The sequence below is a fragment of the Hyperolius riggenbachi genome, chromosome 1, assembly GCF_040937935.1.
Source record: "Hyperolius riggenbachi isolate aHypRig1 chromosome 1, aHypRig1.pri, whole genome shotgun sequence".
NCBI classification, from domain to species: Eukaryota; Metazoa; Chordata; class Amphibia; order Anura; family Hyperoliidae; genus Hyperolius; species Hyperolius riggenbachi.
Genome location: NC_090646.1, coordinates 398511787 through 398528926, shown reverse-complemented (window position 1 = coordinate 398528926; position 17140 = coordinate 398511787). Strand labels below are relative to the sequence as shown.

General features: G+C 40.3%; 1 protein-coding gene across 2 annotated transcripts in view; it reads right to left on the bottom strand.

The window, feature by feature from the left end:
• The window catches only part of TTC39B (tetratricopeptide repeat domain 39B), a 275315-nt gene that overhangs the window by 1124 nt on the left and 257051 nt on the right, over window positions 1-17140 (bottom strand). For both annotated transcript variants that reach the window (XM_068234826.1, XM_068234833.1), the window contains 3 exons: window positions 14047-14158; window positions 11226-11343; window positions 5329-5445 (listed from right to left, as the gene is read on the bottom strand). In XM_068234826.1, coding sequence (XP_068090927.1) covers window positions 5329-5445; window positions 11226-11343; window positions 14047-14158 — 347 coding nt within the window. The remainder of the gene's footprint in view (window positions 1-5328; window positions 5446-11225; window positions 11344-14046; window positions 14159-17140) is intronic.

The window sequence follows — 17140 nt, the reverse complement described above, 5'->3', positions numbered from 1 at the left end:
CCAGCTCAGCTTGGGCTTACCGCCAGGAAGGTTAAATTAAGTTTATTGGATTTACAGAAAGTATGCAATAATTGTTTAAACAAAATTAGGCAGGTGCATAAATTTGGGCACTTGTAATTTTATTGATTCCAAAAACTTTAGAACTAATTATTGGAACTCAAATTGGCTTGGTAAGCTCAGCGACCCCTGACCTACATACACAGGTGAATCCAATTATGAGAAAGAATATCTAAGGGGGTCAATTGTAAGTTTTCATCCTCTTCATTTTCTCTGAAGAGAAGCAACATGGGGGTCTTAAAACACCTCTCAAATGAACTGAAGACAAAGATTGTTCACCATCAAGGTTTAGGGGAAGGATACAGAAAGCTGCCTCAGCGATTTCAGCTGTCTGTTTCCACAGTTAGGCACATATTGAGGAAATGGAAGAACACAGGCTCAGTTCAAGTTAAGGCTCGAAGTGCCAGACCAAGAAAAATCTCGTATAGACAGAAGCGACAAATGGTGAGAACAGTCAGAGTCAACCCACCATTCACCACCAAAGACCTACAACATAATCTTGCTGCAGATGGAGTCACTGTGCATCGTTCAACCATTCGGCGCACTTTACAGAAGGAGATGCTGTATGCAAGAGTGATGCAGAGGAAGCCTTTTCTCCGCCCACAGCACTAACAGAGCTGCTTGAGATATGCTAAAGCACGTTTGGACAAGCCAGCTTCATTTTGGAATAAGGTGCTGTGAATTGAGTTATTTGGGCATAACAAGGGGAATTATGCATGGAGGAAAAATAACAGCATTCCAAGAAAAACACATGCTACCTAAAGTAAAATATGGTAGTGGTTCCATCATGTTGTGGGGCTGTGTGACCAGTGCAGGGACTGGGAATCTTGTCAAAGTTGAGGGACGCATGAATTCCACTCAGTATCAGCAGATTCTGGAGACCAATGTCCAGGAATCGGTGACAAAGCTGAAGCTGCTCTGGGGCTGGATCTTTTAACAAGACAACAACCCTAAACACTGCTCAAAATCCACTAAGGCATTCATGCAAAGGAACAAGTACAACGTTCTGGAATGGCCATCTCAGTCACCAGACCTGAATATAATTGAAAATCTGTGGTGTGAGTTAAAGAGAGCTGTCCATGCTCGGAAGCCATCAAACCTGAATGAACTTGAGGCGTTTTGTAAAGAGGAATAGTCCAAAATACCTTCAACCAGAATCTCTTTGGAACCTACAGGAGGTGTTTAGAGGCTATAATTTCTGCAAAAGGAGGATCTACTAAATATTGATTTCATTTCGGTTTTGTGGTTCCCAAATTTATGCACCTGCCAAATTTTGTTTAAACAATTATTGCACACTTCCTGTAAATTCTGTAAATTCTTTTCACTGCTCAAATATCACTGTGTGTCTCCTATATGATATATTTAACTGACATTTTTTATCGTAACAACCAACGATTTATACAGGAAAATCATAACTTAACAAGGTTGCCCAAACTTTTGCATCCTACTGTTTATTTCAGTTCTAGTAAAATATTGTCAGAATTGGAAAAGATCACTGTAAGAAGAAACCGGTGAGCTTCTGAGAGGAACTGATGGTGAGGTTAGTATGTAATTTGCAGCTACATCATGTGTTTATTTAAAATAATTTTACTTGCTTGAGATTCCCTTTAAAGGCCTATATATAATGCAGGCACTCAACTAACTGCAGGGAAAATAGTCTTGTTTATGTTGAAATGACTCCATATTTATAAAAGTTTAATTGTTCTAGGTTACCAATGTTCTATTCATACTACACATACACAGTCTCAGATTTTTATTTTCAACTAGCTAATGGCCCGGCATTGCCCAGGTATGTACATGGCTGGTGTTGCCTTCGCCCACTTTTTCTAACTCTAAGGCTACATACACACTTGAGATAAAAGTTTTTGGAAAAGGCAAGATCACAGACCAATTTTACCCCCTTCCATGTAGTATGAGAGCACAGTCTATTCTATTGAGCTGAAGTCCCTATTAGATAAAAATCTTTGCAAGATGCTGTACACAAAGATGCTGTACACATTCAACAGATCAGTATCTGCAAAAGATCAGTTCCTGCAAAAGATCCATTCTTTCAAAATGCATTCATAGTCTATGATATCTGCAGATCCTCATACACACCTTGTTTAACAGACATTCATCTGCATATCTGACAATCATCTGCAGATGATTGTCCATTAAACAAGGTGTGTATGAGATCTGCAGATATCATAGACTATGAATACATTTTGCAAGAACGGATCTTTTTCAGGAACTAATCTTTTGCAGATACTGATCTGTTGAATGTGTACAGCATCTTTGTGTCCAGCATCTTCCAAAGATTTTTATCTGATGGGGAGTTCAGCTCAACAGAATAGACTGTGTAGAGCATGGCTCTCATACTACATGGAATGGGGTAAAATTGGTCTGTGATCTTGCCTTTTCCAAAGACATTTATCTTAAGTGTGTATGTAGCCTGACACACAATTACTCGATGACCAAGTTTGTGAGTTTTGCGGTATTTGGCATCAATAATTTGCACTGAAATGAAACAAATCTGATTGGCCATTTGTGGCTCCACCCTCTTTTCTGAATTTGAACCCCAGTCACCTAATGACCAACTGTGCCAGGTTTAAGGCTTGTGAATTTTTATTGGCTTTTGTAGGCTCCACACACTTTTCTGAATATTAATCCCAGTCACCCAGTGACCAACTGTGCAAAGTTTGAGAACCCTACCATTAACAGTGTAAGAATGGCTGCAGTTTACATTTTCCCAGTGAAATTTGTATTCATCTCTGCCCACTTTTTGGTTATGAGAATAAAAAGTATCCTATATGTTATTCCAGGTAATGTACTATGTGTGTGCATAATTTCATTCAAATCCGTTCAGTCATTGTTGCGTGATTGAGTAACAAACATCCAAACTTTCGCATTTATAATATTAGTGAGATTTAAGGGCTGCATTTTTAAGATTGGATTCTAAACAGCTGCCATGATAGTCTGATGTAAAATCAGCTTCATTCTGCTGTAAAACAAACAGAAGTAACGACCCTTTGAACTTTTCAACACTTAAATGCTGTCAGCTGTGTTTTTCCAGCCAAATACAAGCATTTTGCCTTTTATTTACTTTTCAAGACATCAGGGGGAATTGGACTTGCTGTTTAACTGCACCATTTGCATAGAGATCAGCCTGATCAATGAACGTTTGGCTGCGGATGTAGGCAGGGTCAACATGCGGCTGTAACTGGTTATATGTGTGGGACACAGCTGGTCATATGTGGGCATGTGGCAAGCAGTGCTCGGCAGCCACATGGAGTCAAGTCTTGTTTCCCTTCCTGCTTGGCACGGTTTCCTGCGTGCCCTGAGCTGCCACCCAAGTCTGCACCCAAGGGAACTTGTGGGACACCACAGATTAGTTGGATCGAGGACCCAAAAGATTGCCCACAGATCTCCCCATGTACAAAGCCTTAGGTCTGAATAGACATGCAGGCATGATCTAAAAGGAGATCATTATTGCACCTAAACATGAAACTATATCCAAGTGAGGAAAGAGGACTTTTTTGTTAAAGGACTTACGAGCCCAAAACCGGAAAAAAATGTGTTTACCTGTATGAATTTGTAACGCACGGAGGACGCCATCCGCGGCCTCCGTGCAGCTCCGCCGGGTCCCCGCTGCATTCGCTCCCCCCGGCCGGACCCCGACCCCACAGCCCGGGTCGGGCGCTCCTTCCTCCTCAAATATGGCCGCCGAAGGAGGCCGCGGCTGCGCAGTCCGCACCGACGCGAGTGCGGCTGCGCAGCTCTGGGGCCTCCCTCCCCGATCCACGCTACGTAGCGTGTGCAGCGGGGACCCGGCGGAGCTGCACGGAGGCCGCGGATGGCGTCCTCCGTGCGTTACAAATTCATACAGGTAAACACATTTTTTTCCAGTTTTGGGCTCGTAAGTCCTTTAAGAAAAAATAAAAGCTCTTGTGAGTAATAGCACAAGAAATTATAGTATTGGATCTGGGCAATACATTCTGATTTGTCACATTTTCAAAGAATGTGATAACAGGAGAATTCTCACTTGGCATTATATCTTGGTTCTCAAGTAATTCACAACTGCAGGAGAACTCCACTACTAGGGATGGTCAATGAGCTGTTAATCAGGAGTTGATGCACATTTTAGGTAAATTTATACAGACTAGAAAAATGGCTAATCAAGTGCAGCAGCTGCTGAAATTCAATTGGTTTAATTCCATACTAAATATTTGCATCAACTCAGAATAACCACCACAACCAAGACATCCCAGAAGAGTGGTTGTTACAGCTCTGTACAGGTCTGTGCTCCAAAAGACGTAACAGCGCAAAACAACGCTGGAAATTTGGGTTCCGCCATAGGCCATAATGTGAATTACGGCTATAGCGGTCCTCAGACAGTTATTTGGTCGCTGTCAAAAGACTGAGCCCAAATTACTTTAAAAAAGGGGCAATTTGAATGTCTCCCCCCCCCCCTTCCTAGTTCATGGCGGCCTGGAGGGGGAATAGTAATTAACGCCGCCAGGACTTTTGCAGGAGCAGGGTGAGCTGTGAGGCTTCCCCCTGCGCCCAAATTTCTTGGCACCATTTTGTATATACGCTCCAAAGAGCCCTATAATGAGGATGGTAAGGATGCATGCCATACAGTCTTTGCCAAACCTGTCATTATAGTCAATGAGGCTGAGAGTCACTAAAGTTAAGGCCCTTGAAAAGCCAAGTATTTCCCCAGAAAACCTACTTTACAGCATACTTATACCCTAACAATTTAACACAGACATAATATAACTTGTAGACAGCAGTGTTAGGCCTCTTGCACACTACATGCAATTAAATGTCTTTATTCGATCCGATTTTTGATTACAATTAAAAAAAAAGTATATATATATATATATATATATATATATATATATATATATATATATATATATATATATATATATATATATATATATATTGGAATCGTATGTAGTGTGCAAGGGGCCTTAGACGGTTTTAGCCATAATCATAATAGATCTACAAAGTTTATACACATGCCTAAGCATTCACCAGTACAGTAAGAAGTGAATCAGGAAGAGCAGGACAGGAAACCGGAAATAAACTACACAATGTGAATGTCAATATAATAACACTTGGCACTCTTATCATAGAGAGATATTCTTGTACTCAACATAACAATGTGATCTGCAGTAAAACCTATGGTTGATTTGCTGTATGTGTTCTAGGTATAGCTAAAAATACTCTTCATAGCCTCTGACAATGCATACAGCAGACCTTTAAAATATGTAGAGCAGTACTCACTTTGCAGTTTCAATGGACCGAATGGCTTTATCTCTGTCCCCTTGCTGTTTGTACAATAATCCTAGTTCATAATAAGTAAATGGGACCAGATAGTGATCATACTTTAGCCTCTTTTCACTGAAAATGAAAAACACAGACATTAGAATTTAGACACTGGGGGGAAAAAATGGAACATTAAGTAGGAAATAGGAATGGTCAATGAGATACAAACGGTTCTGAGTTGATGCAGGACTATGAACATTCTCTATGCAAAGTATGCAGTTTGAAAATTGACCAATCAAATCCCACCAAGGTGAAATTCAATTGGTCTAGCTTCAAGCTGCATATATTCACATAGAAAATTTGCATGATCTTGAATTAACTCTGAGCAATTTCCACCTCAATAAATATCCCTGGTAGGAAACAAAGGAAATTATTCACTATTTAAATGTGTTTTCTCACATAAATAGATGTCATAATGGAGATACACAACTCCAGATCTCATACAGTTGTCTAAATTAGCAGAAATTGGCCTCAATTCACTAAGCTTTATCAAACACTTGATCAAACTTTTGATAATTTACCTCATGGGTAAATCGAATTTTGAATTCACTTAGGTGTTATAGATTTATTGAACGTTTTATCGATAAAACGTTCGATAAATATATAACACCTTAGTGAATTCAAAATTAGATTTACCCATGAGGTAAATTATCAAACGTTTGATAAAGTGATTGATAACGCTTAGTGAATTGAGGCGATTGTGGGAAGCAGGTTATGACCATGGTGCTGAACTTCTTTAACATAGGTTTGAACACAGTAACAAGAATATTCCAAACAAGAAAAATGCATTGAAACAATCTTGTTGTGCCCCCACCTGCTGCTCTTCACCAGCATTTACCAATACCTCCATATTCTAGCACATCACCTGTGCTCTTGTGCCATGCATTGGCAAGGCCCTGTGCCAGGCTTTCGGACACTTCTGTCAGGTGCTCTGCACCAAGGCAGAAGGTAGGTGCACAACCTCATGGCCAGGCTGAACAATGAAAAAGCCAAGCATTTCCACAGCAATGTGAAGACATGGAGGTAAAGCCAAGAGGAAATATTTACAGTAGGCAAGTATGCATATTCTAATAAACATTTCAGACCTTACACTGTCGTGTAAGACACTTGTTGTGTAAAGACTATAAACATCTTTTTTAATGGAACATAAAAAAAAGAAACCGCCTAACCTCCAAATGAAAATCCACCCATTTCCCAGGTTTAAAGCAGGGAAAATTGCCAGAAAGCATTCACAAATCTCCACAGCTGACAGCTACTTTATTCAGGCTGATTTTGTGCACCCTCAACCCTCAAAAGCCAAGCAAGGTGATTTAGTCTGTAGGTATGGCACAAGAGCACAGGTGATGCGCTAGAAAATGGAGGTATTGGTAATGAGTCATCATTGACGAAACCGGTAGGGCGGAGCTACGGCCAGAGAGGGATGAGACGCTAGGAGCTGTGAACAACTTGTTTTATGAGACATGCGCATATTTTATGGATGTTTGTAAGTGCAATACTTTTTATTCTTATTAGTAATTAAACATTTTTACGCTATGTGGGCCCTGTTTTGAGTTCGTTTAAGGTTCACCCACTGGAGGCAGCCTAAGCCCAACGTGAGATAAAAGCTTTGTGAGCTGGTCTGTGAGGGGTCAGCAATTACTTCTGGTGAGGGCACCTATGTGGCGGTGTTGGGCTTGAGGAGTTACCTGCACCGTATTGGTGGTGTGCATTGAGTGCACAATACACAAGGGTGCTATATGTGCAGCGTTTTGAAGGTGTTACACTATATACTGTTTTTATTCATTCCCCCATACATGCCGATATGGAATTGTGAGAGACGAGACCGATTGAAGAGGATTGCTGAGTGATCGTAGATGAGGATACATTAAGTGTCTATTGCTGTCTGTGATGGGTCAGCAATAATTTGCGGTGAGCACAATCGTTTTTATATTTATAAGTTGGTGGAGGAACTGCTGTGATACGCACTGAGTGACATCCACACAGGGATTTCGTAGATCATTTATTGTTGTGAAATTGATAAACAGGACTTCACTATATGTCCTCTTCTGTTCCTTTTCTTTCTCCCTTCTACGAGCATCATCAATGGTTACAGCCTCAGAAGTAATGCTGGACTTGTGATTTGGACTGAGTAACTACCGGTATATGTATAACAACTGTTGATCGCTTATGCATAAAATACACATATGTCTTTGGGTCATCAGGCCTTCATATAGTGATCCAGTAGTGACGCCTGGTGTATGGTGGGCAGCACGGTGGCGTAGTGGTTAGCTCTCTCGCCTTGCAGCGCTGGGTCCCTGGTTCGAATCCCAGCCAGGGCACTATTTGCAAAGAGTTTGTATGTTCTCTCTGTGTCTGCGTGGGTTTCCTCCGGGCACTCCGGTTTCCTCCCACATTCCAAAAACATACGGATAAGCTAATTGGCGCCCCCTAAAATTGGCCCTAGACTACAGTACTTACACTACATAATATAGATATATGGCAATGGCAGGGATTAGATTGTGAGCTCCTTTGAGGGACAGTTAGTGACAAGATATAAGATATATATATATATATATATATATATATATACATATATATATATATATATATATATATATATATATATAATTATACACACACTGTACAGCGCTGCGTAATATGTCGGCGCTATATAAATACTAAATAATAATAATTAGGTTACTTATTGCCATATTTGATAATTTGTGTGAAGAGCGCATCTGCCACCTGAATAATATCTACATAATAATATTAGGCAGGTAGTTTAAGGGCTCTTACACAGTGGGACATTGTGTGGCAGGGGACGTTAAAGAGAAACTCCGACCAAAAATGGAACTTTATCCCAATCAGTGGCTGATACCCCCTTTTACATGAGAAATCATTCCTTTTCACAAACAGACCATCAGGGGGCGCTGTATGACTGATATTGTGGTGAAACCCCTCCCACAAGAAAAGTTCAAACTTTTGGCAGCTTTCTGTCTGTCAACCTTGTTGCATTGTGGAAAATAGCTGTTTACAGCGGTTTCCAACTGCCAAAACAGCTAGCAGCAGCTACATCTGCCCACAGTAAAATGTTCACTGGAATTCCTCTTTAAGGTGGCAAAACGTACCCCTAACGCAACGCATGGTGGTGATGTCGGTGGACGCTACATAGAGTCGCGTTATGCGTCTCTTGGTGCGCCGTTTTAGTTCTATACTGATAGAACGAAAACTCCGCATGCGTCAAAAGACTGTGGAGACCACGTGATCAGAACACTCCGCATCACGTGGTCCCGCCAGCCAATCGTCGCACAAAGCGGCCGCTCCAGGAAGTAAACACGTTACATCAGCACAGTGCTGTGAATATTAATTAGCCATGTGGCTAGACACAATAGCGGACTCTCCCCTCCTCCTCTCCTGACATACATTACTGAGCATGTGCAAGTAGTGTAACGCAGCAAAGTACGAGTATAACACACAGCATGCTGCACTTTCATTAAACGTGCAGCGTTATACTCTAACACAATGTGTGCACTGTGAACAGCACTTTGATTTTTCAGTGCTGTGAGTTGGGCTGCGTTACAGGCTACTGTAACGTGGGACTTTAACGTCCCACTGTGAAAGCAGCCTAAATCTTGAGCCTTTTTCTTTTTAGTTTTCTTTGTAATGAAATGGTTCTCAAAAATATAGGAGACCACTTTTTTTTCAGTAAGGTTTATTCTCCCTCCAGTCTTTAACTCCAAACAGTAATTGCCAACAACTAAGCTGAAGACATACGGTGTGTGCATCATCTCCTTCGTACAACAGATCTGTGCCATGTGGCTATGTGTTTCCTACAAATAATAACAATAACAATAATAATATTTATATAGCGCTTTTCTCCCTGGGGACTCATGGCTAGCTTCAACCTAAGCACTTGGGAAACCATTTGAAGCACATCTCTTTAAAGGACAACTAAAGTGAGAGGTTTATGGAGGCTGCCATTGTTATTTCCTTTTGAACAATACTAGTTGCCTCTGAGAGTTGTGATCTCTTTGGCTGCAGTAGTGTCTGAATCACACAGGAACAAGCATGCAGCTAATCTCGTCAGGTCTGACAATAATGTCTGAAACACCTGATCTGCTGCATGCTTGTTCAGGGTCTATCGCTAAAAGTATTAGAGGCAGAGGATCAGCAGGACAGCCAGGTAACTAGTATTGCTTAACAGGAAATAAATATACCAGCCTTGATATCCTTCTCACTTCAGGTGTCCTTTAACCATTTATGCCGCCTGGACGTGATTGTCACATCCAGGCGGCTGCTGTAGCGCAATCACACGCGCCCATGTTACACCCCCCCCCCCCCCCCCCCCCGTTAGCCCGGAGAACAGTGAATGGAAACATAGTTCCCATTCATTGATCTAAGTCCCCGGTAGAAAGAAAGACTGACGGCTTCTTATCAGAAACCGCCATCTTTCTGATAAAAAGTTTCCCGTCCTCATACTTCCTGGAAGCGAGAGCGTTTGCTTCCAGGACTACAATTATTTTTTTTGACTGTGGCCATCTTGTGGCCAAATAGTAAAACTACATCTATATACATTTTTCAATGAAATAAAACACAGATTATTACTTTTAAAATGAATTGTTTACCTCCCACACCAAAAATGACCCAAATAAAATTAATGAAAAATTACAATAAAAAAACCAAACAAACATTTACCTAAGGATCTGAACTTTTTTTAATATGCATGTGAAGAGGGTATATTACAAACATTTTTTTAAAATTATAAGCTTGTAAATAGTGATGGACGCAAAACTGAAAAAAATGCACATTTCCAAATAAAATATTGGCACCATACATTGTGATAGGGACATAATTTAAATGGTGTAATAATCAGGACAAATGGGCAAATAAAATACATAGGTTTTAATTATGGTAGCATGTATTTTTTTTTAAACTATAACGGCCGAAAACTGAGAAATAATTTATTTTTAATTTTTTTCTTAATATTTAGAAAATGCATGTATAAAATAATAATTCTTAGCAAAATGTACCACCCAAAGAAAGCCTAATTGGTGGCCAATCATTGTGATAAGTAGTGATAAAGTTATTGGTGAACAAATGGGAGGTGAAAATTGCTCTGATGCATAAGGTGAAACATACCCACGGGCTGAAATGGTTAAAGCCCATCTTGGTAAATGAAAAAGACTAGGGGTGGTCAAAAAAAAAATGCTATTCATTTCGAGTGGATGCTAAATTTATATTAATTTTATGAAATGAGAGAGCCATCTGATGTGAATGCAGTGGTCACTTACATCTAAGCATCAATTTATATTTACTGTATTGAAGGACTGCAGATGGCTGTATAGCAGTGGATTTAGCAGAACACAGAAAACAGTATCAGGAGCATACAGGAGGTAAAGAAAGAATATTTTTATCATGTACAGCCTAGACGGCAGACCAGTGTGGTGGGTTCAAACAACTGGATGAAGCAATCAGCTAGGTGTCATAATACCTGATCTGCACACTCATTTTAGGTTATTGACTGGGGAGTCATTAAGATACTTTGATGGAGATTTTAGTTGACAACTAATAAACTTTAGGGACTGACCACTCGAAAGATAACTCTGGTGCATTGGTCAATTTACAATCTACCAGGGACTGCCCTTTATTTAGTTTTTCAATGTACAAAGAGGACAGTCCCAGTATACTCTAATTACTGAGCAGCCATGAGTACTCTTTGGTGTCATTGGTCATGTTATGCATATTATTTATGCAAAAGCGGTCCCTGTTTTTATACATAAGGCCCCATTTTTGTACACAAGTAGTTATGTTAGGTAAATGGTATTCAGAGTCCATACAAAATGATTGTCAGTACTAGAGCATACAGTTGCTCCTACCTCTGTATGACTTGATTGAAGCAAAGCTCAGACTGTAATAATCGACCAAGATGTTTCAAGCAAAGACCCTTCAACAGTTGGACAAGGCACTGGTCATCACCATAAAATTCACTTGGATCTGGGGGTAGGAAATTAAACCACACACAAAAAAAAATATAAAGAGGTGACTATGCAAGCATTACAATTATTTAAAGAGAAACCGTGACCAAGAATTTAACTTCATCCCAATCAGTAGCTGATATCCCCTTTTACATTAGAAATCTATTCCTTTTCATAAACAGATCACCAGGGGGCACTGTATGGCTGATATTGTGGTGAAACCCCTCCCACAAGAAACTGAGGACCATCGTACTCCTGGCAGTTTCCTGTCTGTGAATCTTGTTGCATTGTGGGAAATAGCTTTTACAGCTGTTTCCAACTGCCAAAAAAACAAGCAGCAGCTACATCACTTACCAACAGTAAAAATATCACCATGTGATAAATTTAAGAATGTAAATCAGGGATTTAAAAGGGTTTTACAATGGGCAAACTCTGACTAAATCATTTATACATAATTGTAAAAATGAAGCACTTTTAATTACATTATTTTCACGGGAGTTCCTCTTTAAACTACTTCTAAAGAAAATAAAATCTAGAAAACCGACTAATATATCCCACAGGATCTTCATATTTGAAAGAAATCAGGTCACCACTAATGACTGGACGTTTATCAAGAAAACAACGTTTCTTCAAGAAAATGCTTTGTTCCAGGGCTAGTTCACACCAAAAACACTAAGGGCTCATTTCCACTTGTGCGAATCTGTATGCATTTCCTGCATGCTGATTCGCATAGACAATACAAGTGGATGGGACTGTTTCCACTTGTCAGGATTTCTGAGTGTTTTTCTGTGCAGAAAAAATCTGCACGTCAGAGCATCAGAATTTGCATACTGCTATGTGATTCACATACAATGTATTTATTAGGGAATTCGCATGCGGTTTCGGTATGCGAATTTTCATGCAAATTCGCGGAATCAATGGAAAAGCACACAGGCACTGCCATGGTTAAATTCGCATACATCCCGCATGCGAAAGTCGCATCCGCATGCAAATTTTTACAGCGGCGATTCGCACCGCACAAGTGGAAACGGGCCCCAAGTGTAATTGCAAATGTTTAGCGCTTTTTGTAGCGATTTGCAGTAGCGATACCCGGCATGTGCCTAGCAATTTTCTATGTATGCCTAGCAATTTTGAAGCATTTGCCTTTAGCGATTTTGTAGTTCTTGCGGCAAAACAGGAAGTACACTTTGACCTGGAAGTGAACAGCTTTGGCAAAAAAACACTTTCAAAATTACTCTGTTCAGTAAAATTGCTTTAACCTATTACCAACTTCAGAGTTATCTTGTTTGAGGTAAGTGCACTGCTTTTGACTTCAGTCAGCAGAACTCGTTGAGCTGTAAATTCTTTGAATGCTTTGATCTCTCTCTCTACCAATAGGAAATATAAACTGAAACGGAAAGTTGTCTCACACTGCCCCCCTGTTGACAAGTGGCTATAAATACCCATTACAGCAATACAAATTAGAAGAAGAAGGGAAATTAAACAAATAAATAAAGTGCTCAAATTAATGGTCTGGAGCACTTGCAAGCCTCTAGATTGACTGGTAAAAGTGAACAAAACAAAAAAACAAAAAAATCACGGTTTTCCTATACTATATATAATGTTGCAGGTCTCGCATTTGTTAAAAAATTTCATTACTCTGGCCTGAACTAGCCCATACGAACACATTAGCCAAGTGTTTTTCCAAACGATGGTGCTTTTAAAAGAACTCAAAAAGCTTTCTTTGGTGTGAACCAGCCCTCAAACATGACTAAATGATCAGCTACCTTCAGTAAATAGATTTTTTTTTTCTCCCAATCCTTCAATTTATAATCTGCTTCAAGAGATTGCCAACACTAGCATTTTAGCATCTGGAAATGTGATATATCCCGGCTTGCTGTAACAAGAAATGGTTGCTATAAACCAGAACCCTGACAGGAATATATAAAAATTGTTGTATGCATATAAGCTATTAAAAAAGGGTTTTAATAACAAATGTATAATCCTCAGTGTTCCTATTGATTATAAACTAATCACTGGGAATAACAGGGTCATAACACACTACGTACGCCTTATTCCAGTGCAGTGAAGAGAGGTCGGCACCAAGTACTTGCTCTTCTATAAATTCAAAGAAATGCAGACATTACTATGAGATTTCAGGGCAGTACGCCCCTTTATTAAGTTGTGCTAGTGCTCACAAGTTATATGCCCTAGTGCTCAAAAGGCATAGGTCTTCTGATCACTAACACTGAGCCCTGATGTGCTTTCAGGGGGCTGCTGAATGGATCTAGGCACATCACTTCATTCATATTTGGAGTGCATTCTCCCATCTACATACAAAAGTTATCACTCAGTACAGTACATTAGAAACATTGAGTATAGCGTTTCAGGATAGCCACGATCCATTCATTGATTTTAAATAAATAAAAGGGACATGCTTTTATTTAAAAAAAAAAAAAAAGCTCTTACAATAGCAAATACAATACTGATCATCTTAAAACTAGATTAATACAATAGGATTATTGTTTTTTTTCTCCATCTCTCTGCTTGTATGTTGTGTTACACTAAACAGCTGAAGTTGGACCACTATACAATGGCTGTGTGTGATGTTTTGCAAATTCATACTTAAACAATTGTTATTCCTGCTTAATGTACAATCGAATATTGACATGCCACAAAGCAAATCTAAGAAAAGAGTAGATTCAGATCCTGCACAAATGCGGATTTGCACATCCAAACTTACTTGTTTCATTTTGCAAAGCAACTTCTGCTTTTTCGATGGTTACCAGCAGGTTTTCAGTGAGATCAGACCTTCTCCCTACTATTGTGAAGCCATTCCACACATACATCATTTCCTGAAATATAAGAAACACATTGCAGACATTAAAGAAACCACACAGACATAACATACAAAGACTTCAGTGCCAGGCAGCTGATGTTCAGGATAGCCTTTTCCCAGATATTACAGAAAATAAGCAATAAACAGTCTTCAGAGTTGGATGTTGCTAATCATTCTTTATGGAAAGCCAAGATTCTAGTACTAAAGACTAATAGCTATATGGATTTAGGTTGTGTAACGATTGGTGTCAGCAAGAACAGATTTCCTGATTATTGGTGATCTGCAGTATCATCAATAATACAGATGTTATACCTGATTATGTGGTGATCTGCAGAATCACCAATAATACAAGTATAGCAAGACACAGGACACTCAGGTGTAAGATAGTGTTTGGTGCAACAGTAAATATTGATAGAGATATCCACTATCCCAGAGGAGCTGGTAGAAGGGGGTATCTCTAAAGAACACAGTAAACAGTACTCCAGCAGGCTGGAGACACAGAGGAGTAGTGATAGGTTCACCCGAGGAGTGGGTGATGCACAGTAAGACAATATAGAGTGATCACTCGAGGAGCGAGTGATTCAGACTGTACTGCAGCAGGTGATCCCCTGAGGGGCAGGAGATCCAGACAGTACTGTAATAGCTAGTCACCTGAGGAGCAGGTGATTAAGACTGTACTGCAGCTATCTACCTGAGCAGCAGGTGATTCAGACTATACTGCAGCTATCAACCTGAGGAGCAGGTGATTACTAAACTGAGAGTCCCTCACCAGGACTAAGCTCCCTGGTGAGGGCAGAAGAGTCAGACAAGCAGGTTTGGCAACACACGGACAGATACGGTACAAAGGTAGAATACAGAATCATAGTGAGGGATAAGCCAAGTCGGCAACTGGATCAGATAGGCAAAGGCACAGAATCACAAGACAGAAGAGTAGTCAAGGCTAGCAGAGGGTCATAACAAATAATACAATTCAATTAATACTTTAAGCTATCAACAGAATCTGGCTAAGTGTGGATCCCCAGCTCCTGCTGGTTCTAGCACACATTCGGATATGACTATGGGTCTGAGTGCTAACACGTAGCATATGCCACAGCAAATGAGGAACAACTGACCGGCATGTTCTATATATACTGGGAGCGCTCCTTAGCACCGCCCCAGTCACTCAGCCAATCAGGATCAGTGTTGGAGTCAGCTGACCGGCTGATCAGCTGACTCCCCTTCTGCTTGCATAAAGATCCTGTCTGTGCGTGCGCGTAGACCTCAGTCTATGTGCGACTGAGGGACCAGTTCCATCATGTAACATTGCGGCGAAGGCCACTGGCTGAGACGCGGGGAAAGCCTCCATGCCGTTCAGCGCTGCGGCGGCCTCCCCCTCATTCACCACAGTCCCAGGCACAATTCCATCATGTACCCGCGCGGCGGAAACCGCCGGCTGAGACGCGGAGATAGCCGCCATGCCGCTCCCTGTTGCGGGGGCATCTCCGCTATCCCTTACAGGTTGTAATAAATGCTTTACCAGTCTTTAAAAAAACTGAAGCCGCTTTATTCCTCTCAGTACAGGTTTTCTTTAATGTCTAGCTAGTTCACTGGCTACACTGCCTATTTATTAGCTTCAGTAGCCTATTAGAATGCAGCCAGTGGGCCTAGACCTGACATGCACATTTGTTGTGACAAGAGATTCAGATTCATCATTAGTGGTGGATGATCAGTACAGAGACTATGCAAATAGTATTTTCACAAGCAAGTTACCAATGACACATTTAATAATCCTCTTACTTCAAGTTTCCTTTAAAGAGGAGCTGTTAGGTAGAAGGTCTCAGAGAAAATAAACACATATATCAGTAGCTAAAGATTGGCTGTACTTACATTACATATGCATTTCACTGTCCACGTTTGGATTTCACAGAATTTGTATATAGTATATGCAGAGATAGATGCTCCTGACAGCTCATGGCAGGCTCCATGTTTTTCTGTCAAATGTGTCGTCATGTCCTGCCTGCTTCCTGATCACAGAAAAGCTTGTGCTGAATAACACAGTGTGCAGTGAATATTAATGAGCCATGTGGCTAGGAACAATAGCTGACTCCTGCAGTGTACTCTGCCCAGAGATTTATCAGTGCTATGCGCTAGACTGATTACAAGCTTCTGTAACGTCTCATTAGCAGCCGAGGGGAGGGCCCCAGAATGCTTTGCAGTATGTTATGCGGCTTGCGTCCTCTTAGGTCTAACAGCTTTTCTGATAAGAACACATCAAAGGTAAGAGAGATTTTTATCTTCAATAATGCCTTTATGGCTTCCTTCTAAACTGTTTAACACAGGAGAATAGAGGTTTAAATTAGCTTCTGCAGCCTGACAGTTACTCTTTAAAGACCATCTCGGTAAATGAAAATGACTAGAGGTGGTCAAGGAATGCTAAACATTTCAAGTTGATGCAAAAAAAAAAAAACGTATGTTTTATGAAATTGTGGTTTGTGTGGAAGTTTCACTACAACCTTTAGTCAAATACCCAACAAAGAGAGGAAAGAGGTACAGACTGCAGAAATTAGTCTCCAATCCAGAATTGGGAAATGAAACAAAATTGAGGGGAAAAAAAATTGGTAGCTCAGTCAAAGTCCAGGTAAAGTGTAACTAAACTCAGAACGTCCTCTCTGTTCTAAAACATAAGCTACAGCATAATAACCTTTAGAGAAAAAAACATTTCTCTGTTTCAACTTATAAAAATCCTAAAAAAACAAAAACAAAAACCTGTTAACTTCCTGCACATTCCTGGGAGCACAGAATGGGTTAACCTTTAGAGAACAGAGACACAGCTGCAGGTAACGGCTAATTAGAAAGGCTGATCTCCCTAAACACACACAGGCCCATATACAATTCACTTTTTCTCCTAAGTCTTCTCCTAGATGAAAAGGTTTCATCTCTCTAAAATAACTTTTCAGGATTTCCCATCTGAATACTTTCAAAATTATTGTGTGTATTTTCTTGCTTGCTGGAGGGTGAA